The 10462-nt window shown below is 36.3% G+C and overlaps 1 protein-coding gene across 1 annotated transcript; it reads right to left on the bottom strand.

Annotated features, from left to right (window-relative positions):
* Positions 1-9447: 9447 nt before the first annotated feature.
* Positions 9448-10011, bottom strand: LOC110907867 (probable pectinesterase/pectinesterase inhibitor 33). The gene has a single exon (XM_022152787.1). The coding sequence runs from the start codon at positions 10009-10011 to the stop codon at positions 9448-9450; it is 564 nt and encodes a 187-aa protein (XP_022008479.1).
* Positions 10012-10462: the final 451 nt, after the last annotated feature.

The raw sequence follows: 10462 nt of genomic DNA, 5'->3' as shown, positions 1-10462 counted from the left end.
GAAGCCGATAGACAAGGTACTTGTGGTTTGTGATTTTCCTAATGTATTTCCTGAAAATTTACCCGGTTTACTCCATACCCGCGATATTGACTTTCGTATCAACCTCATTCCTGGAGCTAACCCTGTTGCTAAAGCCCCTTATCGCCTCGCACCGTCCGAAATATGTGAACTCTCTAGCCAACTCCATGAATTACTTGTCAAATGTCCATATCTAACCCTGTTGCTAAAGCCCCTTATTGCCTCACACCCCGACCCGAAGCGAAAAGGTATGGGGCATGATGATTGCCCATAGCTCATGACAACTAATTATTGTTTCAATATTTAAAGCATAACCATTTAAATAGTCACATAACATATAATAGTTATGACCTGAGAAGTATCGGCAAAGCCGTCGAGATGTGTGTACTAGCGCGAGGACCAGCTTTTCTATCATTGAGTAGCGCGTTTCTGGCCCGGTGAGCATCTTGCTTATGTAGTAGATTGGGGTCTGGACGTTTTCTCTTTCCACCATTAACACTGCGCCGACTGCTACCTCTGCTACGGATAAGTACAGAATCAGCGGTTCTTTTTCTCGTGGCGCTGTTAGTGTTAGTAGTTGAATTAAACACTCCTTCATTTGTTTGAAGGCTGTTTCCGCTTCTGGCGTCCACTGGAAGTGAGTCTTCTTAGCGCAGTTTCATAGTGTACTTATGAATGGATAAGACTTTGTAGCGTGATTCGCCAAGAATCTGTTCAAGGCTGCTAATCTTCCTACGAGTCTTTGCATCTCTTTTACTGTGGCAGGCGACGACATTAGCTGGATGGCTTGTACCTTCTCCGGATTGACTTTAAAACCGTCCCTGTTACTATGAATCCCAAAAATTTTCCTTCGTCCATCCCAAAAGAACATTTTGTTGGGTTGAGCTTTAAGTTAACGCTGCGTAACGAATTGAACGTTCGCTGAATGTTTTCGAGCATAGTTTCTTCTTCATGGCTCATGATGACAAGGTCATCCATGTATACTTCAACTGTTTTCCCGATATCTTCTCCAAAAACTGTGTCCATTAATCTCTGGTATGTAGCCCTGGCATTGCGTAATCCGAAGGGCATTCTGGTATATCAGAAGATACCTTTATCGGTTCTGAAGGCTGTCTTGTCTTCATCTTCTTCTTTCATTGGACCTGATGATAGCCTTTGTAACAGTCGAGAAAAAACTTCCATCGGAAAGACGCCAGCGAATCGACTTTTTTGTCGATTTCTAGGAGCGCGTAGCAATCTTTTGGGCAAGCTTTATTTAGGTCCTTGAAGTCGACGCACATTCTCTATCCGCCATTATGCTTTTGAACCATGACTGGGTTAGCAATCCACGTATGGTACTGTACTTCGTGCAAGATTCCGGCGTTGAGTAATTCTGTGACCTGCTCGTTCATTGCCTCTGCTTTTTCTACGCTGAGACTAAGTCTTCCCTGCGCAACAGGTTCTGCTGAAGGTTTGACATTTAGACAGTGTTGCGCTATTTCTCGCGGAACTCCGGTCATATCCGCTGGGCGCCAGGCGAATATGTCTTTGTTATTTGAAAGTAATTCTTTCAATTGTACTCGAATTGCCGGTGAGATGGAGTGTCCCAGTAAGATCCTTTGTTCTGGGTACTCTTCGTTTAAGACCCATTTCTCTGGTTCATTTGATGTTGAGGGTTTGGCCATTTTTGCTGGCGGCTCATCATCAACGTACATGACCTCTTTGCTTGAGTACAGAATCGCGACTCCAGTTTCTGTTGGAAATCCACACGCAGCGTGTGGAATAGAAGTGATCATGCTGAATTCCCTTTGTGATCTTCGTCCTAGCAAAACATCGTGGCGCGATGTTGCTGGCATGACCATGAAGTTTACTGTGACTGTGCGTGAATGCTCGCCATCTGATAGAGTCACAGGAAATGCAATTTGCCCTACTGGGAATACAGCTTCATTGCAAAACCCGGTGAGAGGGAAATCAATCGGCTCTAGTCGTGCTTTATCCTCTTAGTCAAGCTGCTTGAAACACTGTTCATATATGATATCCATCGAGCTTCCTGGATCTATGAACATATAGTCCGTTCTGTAGTGGCTGAAGATGCTAGTAATGATTACTGGTCGTTCTTCCTGAGGGACTCCAGGAACAATAGGAAACACAACTTGTTGTTCCCTCAAATGCTGATTGTGGTGTCGCTTATTCGGCCTTCTTGAGGGACCTCCTTGTATCATGTGTACTTGCTTGGATCCGACTGTTTTGGTATCTTCCTATTTTTGAACTATTCCGTCCCCACTATCAGTTTGGATGTACCACAGATCAGGTGCCTGTGGGTCCAATACTGTAGTGCCGAATTTTTTATCAGATCTGACATTCGATATCCCAGATCTGTTGATTTGCTTGAAAACCTATTCCATATTGGTCTGGAACCTGCCAAACCAGTACTCTTGAGGTTTTTCTGAGAGTCGTTTTGAACGGTTACGAATTCTTATGGAGTCATTTCCTTCTGACTGACTGTTGTTTTCTTCTATTCCCAGAATTCCGTCGACCTGAATATCCTTGAATTCAGATCGAGGACTTGGTGGGTGAAAAGATGAATTCTATGCCATGTGAGAACAGAGAATGATAGGAAACAAATCGAAACGAGAAAAATAGGTAAAACAGAGATATCAGTGGGCGCCAATGAAGAAACACTAGATAATTGACCGGAATCAGATTATCTAGGGGTTAGGTTCTGCATAAAGGGGGTTCTCTCTCGTTCGGTTCGAATGGACAGATCTTCTTCTCCGGTGAACACTGCAAAACAGAACATCGTTAGTCTCGTCAAGGGGAGGACGGAGGTTCTCTCATTGACCCGACTCTGGCGTGAGAATAAGTATGTGTTTATGAAGAAGAAGTATTGATGAAGTTTGTGTAACTTGAATTTCATACCTGAATTACTCTCATATTTATAGCCGGGAGTTTGGGCGGGAAAACTCGTTGGTGAAATATTAACGGAAGATGCTAACCCCGTAAGCGGTTATTTTTCTTCCGTTAATTCTTTTGATCGGATCATGGGAGCACACAGATCGCAATCTTAATCAAAGGCTGGGGAAGTGCCACGTGGAAAGTGAGCAAATAGAGGTTTCTCTCCAATTCCATTCCATCATCGTGATTCCAGGATGCCCTGGGGTGATGACACGTGTCCAGTTGGTTATAACCGTCTGGTGGTGCATGATTGAGACTTCTAGAAGATTATTGCCATAATCTAGTGTGACTCCTTATCGTGTGTACCAGCTGACTAAATAATATCCAAGTCTGGGTATTATTTAAGCGGAATAACTTTAAACTAGGATTCTTATCCTTTGTTTGTTATGAAGGAAGGCGCAAGAGTTTGTTAGCTTCCTTTTGGCGCGCAGGTGTTGCCTGCTATCTTTCTCCTAAGCCTTTTTTGTAGGACCAGTGCGCGGCCGCGCAAGGTCAAAAGAGGGCTAGAAGATAAGGTTGTGGTATGGTCCCAAGCACTTATTACGAGGTTTTGGGACCTTATCCCTTCAACAGTAAATATGCTTTACTTATCAACTTTGAGCCGCACATACTTGCATATCACCTAGATATGCAAATGGCAAATTCAGACTTGATTTTATTTACAAAAACATTAACTGACACACATTCAAGATACAAGAGGTAAAAAGACCGGTACAAATTCATCAAAGGGGGTTAAACGTTATATATTCCAAAATATTTATGCACCGTTGTGGTACAGAAGAAGTTTACATCAGTTCTCCTCTAAAACATTTACATCAAAAAGAGAAGTCAAAAAAGGGCACGCAGGCCAACCTAGTCTTCTTTTATACCACTGGTGCGAGCATCACCCTTTGCGCCACCAACGGTGTCCTTCTCCTCCTCCTCAGGATCAGCATACGACAACCGCAAGCGGTCCACATAATCCTCTGCCTCCAATCATTTCTCAATATCTTCAATGGCGGAAATGGACAGGCCGTTGTACGCGTTAACAGCTGCGACTCTACCGGATCCCCAACTTGATTTACTTGAAGCAGGAGCCATCAGCATGGCCTAGAATCTTCTCCAAACTCCAAAGTACTCAATCGACCTCATAGTCCAGTATTCCTCCCACATGCAACTTACATGAGGAAACAACACTAGACTAGGGGGACTTGAAGGGGTATGGTCCCAGATCTCGCGCCAGCATGGCCGCGAGTGACGATTACCCTGATCAAAAACCCCCACCGGCAAGAACTTATCTGTGTCCGTGCGGGCACGCGCGAGCACATTGGTTGAATCCAATCGGTCAAGTGATGAGAAGACCTACCTTGTGTATGAAAATGGGTGTATACATAGCGATGCGGCCTGGCCCCGCATCCTATGAACATTTTCGTCACAACAAGGGATCTGGATAACAGCAACAGTCACCACAAGTGGCGATGCGGCATGGCACCGCATCCCGCAGTCTTCGCCAAAGTGAGAACGCGGAAACAACAGCAGTTATCATAGGCAGCGCTGCGGCGCAACACCGCATCCTGCCCACGAAGCAAGTGGGACTGACACCACAGAGCAAGTGGCACCAATGACAGTCGCCTGCCAGCCCATACGTAAGCAACAGACTGACACCGTAGTAGGACGTGGCTTCACCTCCACAACCGATAAGCCTGACACACCTGCATAAGGGTGGCGCGTCGTCAGTCTGTCCACTCAACTACCCTCCTTCACTCCTCGGCTATAAATACCCATCCCAAACCAGGTTTGAGGTATCGCTTCTCAACTCTCTCACTACTACTACTATCACACACTTTGCTTCACAAGCAAATTACTGATTCTCACGCCGGAGAGTGGTAACAAGGAGCACCCCCCACCCCTTCCTCCTTGTTACGAGTCACGGTGTGTTTTCCTTGTGCATGAGACATCCCAACTGACGATCCAGCCATCGATCCTTGGAAAGAATGGATTAACCCTACTTGACGAGACCAGTGAATTAACCTCCCTTGGTTAACCACTGTTTCATCAATATCATATAAGATATTTATTATACTGTGTTGATGTAATTGAGACACTATCGTATATTAATTGAAATTTTAATAATTCAAACAAGGATGCAATAGAGTTGCATTTGACAGTAAATAACGTTACATTTGATTTAACTAAAATGTACAAAAAGTGTTGCATTTGATGTAAAAAAAAGTTGTTTTTTTATATTATAAATATTATAATGGTTGCACTTAAGGGCAACAAAAGTTGCATTTTGATGTGACAAAGGTTGCATTTGAAGTAGCAAAAGTTGCATTTGAATATTAGAAAAGTTGCAATTTAAAGTAAAAAAGCTGCATTAGCATATAAAAAAGGTTGCATCATAAACAAGTTGCATTATCTGATAAAAAAAGTTGCTTTAGGTCTAATGCAACTTCACCTAAAGCAGCTTTTGATAAAAGGTTGCATTTTTTAGGCTTAATGTAACATTTTATCGGGGTTGCATTAGCTTTATTTTCTTGTTGTGAAAGCAAATGTAGGGTCTAAGGAGCGTAAGATGTATTAAGATTAATTGATTATATTTTTCTTAATCTTACTTCGAGTGTTGCAATGAAAAAGGGGGCATATAGATTGAATTTTTTTGAAAGGGTGCAAATTCTTTTGAAATTTTGCAATATGTTAGAAATGTTACATTATCAATATTAAATGCAACTCTTATTTATAAAGGTTGCATTGTTAAAAGTAACATGCAAGTATTATCTTAAATGTTACATTTAACAGGTTTGAATCACATATGTATAGGTGGAATATGATAAAGTGTGAAGAATATATGAGGTTTTGTGGCAACTCTATTAGAATAAATTAAAACTTATCAATTATAAGTTGGTGTATACAGGGCTGACTCGTTGGTAATAAAAACAAGTTGATAACTAGATAAATTATTTAAAGTGAGAAAAGAAAAATCTTAAGTCTACATGGAGTTGTATACAAATGTGACATTTCAAAGTAAGAGATGATATTTGATTTTTTTTTTTTTTTTTTACATCAAACTTGATATTTCAAGTTCAAAATGTAGTTACAAACATGTTTGACCTTTTTATGTCAAATAACCATAATGTCACTTTGTGACTAAAAACAAAAAAAAAAAAAACAAAAAAACAGTGACATCTAAGTATGTAATTAAATAGTGTGTTCTTTTATTCATCATCAACTCTGATTACATTCAGTTTATTATAATGATTTTTCATGATAAAATTATTAATTTTATATTGGAATCTTGAATCGATGAGCATGGATTGGATTATTAGCACATTGGGTCAAACATTATGCTTTCTTAGTACTTCCGTAGTCAAAGAGTATATCACCCCAAAATCAAACACAACGCCAAGTCACACCGCTTTGATTTAAAAAACTTTGATTTGATTTGGCTGCTGGTTTTGATAATAGATACATATAGCTGTAATGAACAAAGAGAGTTATGGATGTCGTTGACTTTATGGTAGAGGCGTTATAAATACATTTATCAAATAAGTAGACAGTGCTTGCACATCGTACATAATTCTGGAGGGGCTGATGATCATTCAAAGTAAACATTAAATTTGAGAAAAACCACTTGCTTGAAATGCGTAGAGAGATTTAAGAGGATCATGAAAGAAAAAAAAGTCGAGCTCAAAGCTATGCAAAAATATATCGACAACTATCGGGAATACATAGATGCTATGATACAGAAGGTTATGTAATAACTATTAGTTGGAGATCGAGATCAGTAGAATGTTTTCATTATTCTTTATTATTTATTATTGTAATTGACACTTTGTGTTGACTATATTGTTTTTTGAGTTTAAACAAGTGTGTAAAGTACGCCATTTGACAATCAATGATATGTGTTTATTATTGTTTGGCGTAATTGCGATTGAATGCATATTGATTAATAGTAATTGTATTTATGTTACATAGTTGCATTTGGTATAAAAAAGGTTGCATTTGCGGTAAATAAAATTTAAAAAAAGTGTTGAATTTGATGTTAAAAAGGTTGCGTTTTTCTACTAATAATATAATAATGGTTGCATTTGAGTGTAGCAAAGGTTGCATTTGAGGTAGTAAAGGTTGCATTTGAGTGTTATAAAAATTGCATTTAAAAGTAAAAAAAAAGTTGCATAAGAATATAAAAGGTTGCATCAAATAAAAATTGCATTTGGATTGTAAATGCAACCCTTTCAGAAAAGGTTGCATTATCCAACAAAAAAGTTGCATTAGGTTTAATGCAACTTCACCTAATGCAGCTTTTGATAAAATGTTGCACTAGGGGTTGCATTAGCTTCATTTTATTGTAGTAATTTCAAAAGTTTCTATTTTATTAAAATGTTTTAAAGAAAATCAAAGAGATGCTTTTAAAGAATTACATAAAACTAATAAAAAAAGAATTAAATAGAAATAATAAAAAGTTTTATCGAATATTTGAGATATAATTAATGTGTTAGATCATGCTATATTTTATAACAAATTTAAAGAATTACATAAAACTAATAAAAGGAATAATGGAATTTAATAATCCCAACTTTCACCAGTTGGCCGACAACAGACTCAACTTCAAAAATAGCCACTGACGGTTCGAACTTTTGACATTTTGTAAAACATTGGACCCTTGTTGGGAGAGGAAGAGAGGGTGGTCCCAACTTCAAACATTGGACCACTGGCGGTCACAACTAACATCCCTTGGACGGTGTTAGCAAGGGTCCAATGTTTTACAAAATATCAAAAGTTGAGACCGCCAGTGGCTATTTTTGAAGTTGGGTCCGTTGTCGGCCAACTGGTGAAAGTTGGGATTATTAAATTCCATTATTCCTAATAAAAAGAATTAGATAGAAATAATAAAAAGTTTTATGGAATATTTGAGATATAACGTGTTAGATCATGATATTTTATAACAAACTAGCTTACAACCCCGTGTATTACACGGGTTAAATGACGAAAAAAAGTAAATTATAAACTTGTATATAATCCTTATTAATGAAATGACTTATTTAGATAAAATAGTAAAACAAAAGAATAGTTATATTTTCGCTATTCAAAATAATTTTCTAAGTTTTCACTTCTCTTTTGAGATACTACAATCCATTTTATTATGTCTTAAAAAGAATTAACACTAAAAATTAAAAAAATAATGATCATAAAATTGTAAGTATTTTTAAAAATAATTATAAGTTATGAGGTTATGGTAAATGAATTGTAATTAAATTCTACTATGTATATTAATGATATAATAAATATTTTGATATAAATATTATTTTTAGATATATGGATCATAAGACAAGATACGAATATCATCATTATATAGAAAATATTACATATTAAAAAAATCATACTAAAAATAAAGTATACATTTAAAAAAGTAGGACTAAAGTTTTTTAAACTATAAATTTGAGCGTCTAGAACAACTTTTTTAATTAGTAGTTGACATTTAAATATTCAAATTAAAATTTTTATAATATTATATAATATCTTTAGTTGCGTAATATGATTGAAATTAAGTTTAATATTTAAAACTCAATGTTATTAGGAAGTTGGACCATTTTTTAAGATGAAAACACCATATTGATAGTAACATAAATTTAAAATTGAAAGAAAATATTGAACACGTGTATTACACGGCTTAAGTAAATATAATGTTATATACTTAATAGCAAAAAAAAAATATGTCTTTTAAAAACCATTTAGTGTTCGCTTTAAAAATAATTTGGTACTTTATTTAGATAATCCACTTGTAATTTTAGTCTTCTAAGTTATATGCTATAAGTACTTGTACATGTGATTTGATACTTTTTTAGTAATTATTGTTTATATCCAAATAATATATTTTATCTTAACAAATATATATGGTTAGGGTAAAATAAAAATTTTGACAAGTTGTGAGAATTTAGAGAAATTGGTCTTACAAAAGGTTTTTTGAATTTTTTACAGGAGGCGTGAATGAGCGGTTAGATACTCAGGACGTTAAACTTTTTGATTTTGGATTCAAGTGGTTAAAACCACTTAAACATAGGGACTCAAAAAGTAATTTACTATTAATTAAATTTGAAATTATACGTTTGATCTCTAACTATATTAAATAATATTATACTTATTATATTATTTGATACATTTATATTTGTTATAGATAATTATTAATTAAATTTGAATTTATACGTTTATCTCTAACTATATTAATTAATATGTAATACTATTATTAAAAGGGAGGAAGCACCAGATCGTGACACGTGTACAAAAAGATTTTTGCTTATTAGTATAGAAAGATTTAAAGAACTACATAAAACTAATATAAAGAATTAGATAGAACTAATAAAAAGTTTTATGGAATATTTGAGATATATTGTGTTAGATCATGATATTTTATAACAAATTTAAAAAGTTATTGTCTTATAAGGAAAGGACCGACCAAACTTATACAAGATCATCACATAACGCATGTAGCCATTCTCACAAATTGTATATTCATCGCTAAACCTCCATTTCATTCAACCCAGGAGGATTACCACCATTGATAGCAACACTAATAGCCAAAGAGTTGAGTAGTAGTTGTGTTAAATTGGTGGTTAGTGCGGGTAACATGGTGGTGGTTATGTTCATATTCTCGAACTCTTCTTCGCACATGTCAACGTCGGTTACACTATCACTTATCCACGTCAATATGTCATCTGGGCTGGGTTGGTGGGTGTGGTCAAGGACCATGTTAAGTGTGAACACGGCTTCATCAAAGTCGTCAACACAACTATGCCATAAGGTTTTTTCTGGAGGATTTGGGTAAGTGGCCTCGATCCCTTGGGCGCGTTTGAGGACCACACGTGCTTCTTCTTCGGCCGCATTTACAGTTATGTCTAGGAACTGGTTTATAGATACGGTCGCGGTGGAGTTCTTACCCTCGGCAACGTAGTGATTACATGTTTGGTTGTATGGGGTTTGAGTGCACCACCAATTTATGGTGCCAGTGGTGGTGGTTTTGGATGAGCAAAAGAAGATGAATGTTATGATAAGGCATATGAAGAGAGTAACCTTCATAGTCATGGTTGTGTTGGGATTTTTTTTTGATTTGTGTATTGTTTGAAATGCTATTTATAATACTTAAAAAGTGTAATTAATACAAAAGATGGCATTTTCAATACTATGTATCTTATTCTATTTCTCGCATATATTACATGCTTCCACGTTATATGATTTTATGCTTACTGTGTTGAAATAAATGAAATAAGGTAAAATGGAAACCAAAACAATTAAAAGGGTTATTGGATTTTAATAATCATAAGTTTCACCTATTGACCGATAATAATCCTAATTTTAAAAATTCCTCTCAATAATCCCAACTTGTAAAAGTTTGGCCACCATTGATCCTTTTCAAACATATAATAATTTGGTCTACTCAATAGATTCAATTACACCTACAGACTCCTTAATTGATTTAAGTGCACATATGTTAGAAAATGATCAATGGCGGCCAAACTTTTACAAGTTGAGATTA

The sequence above is a fragment of the Helianthus annuus genome, chromosome 14 (genome assembly GCF_002127325.2).
Source record: "Helianthus annuus cultivar XRQ/B chromosome 14, HanXRQr2.0-SUNRISE, whole genome shotgun sequence".
In the NCBI taxonomy this organism is placed as follows: Eukaryota; Viridiplantae; Streptophyta; class Magnoliopsida; order Asterales; family Asteraceae; genus Helianthus; species Helianthus annuus.
The sequence above is the reverse complement of the archived record's forward strand: the minus strand, read 5'-3'. Positions and strand labels throughout refer to the sequence as shown.

Excerpts from the sequence above, each read along its gene's own strand:
- LOC110907867 (XM_022152787.1), bottom strand. The coding sequence starts at position 10,011 with ATGACTATGAAGGTTACTCTCTTCATATGCCTTATCATAACATTCATC.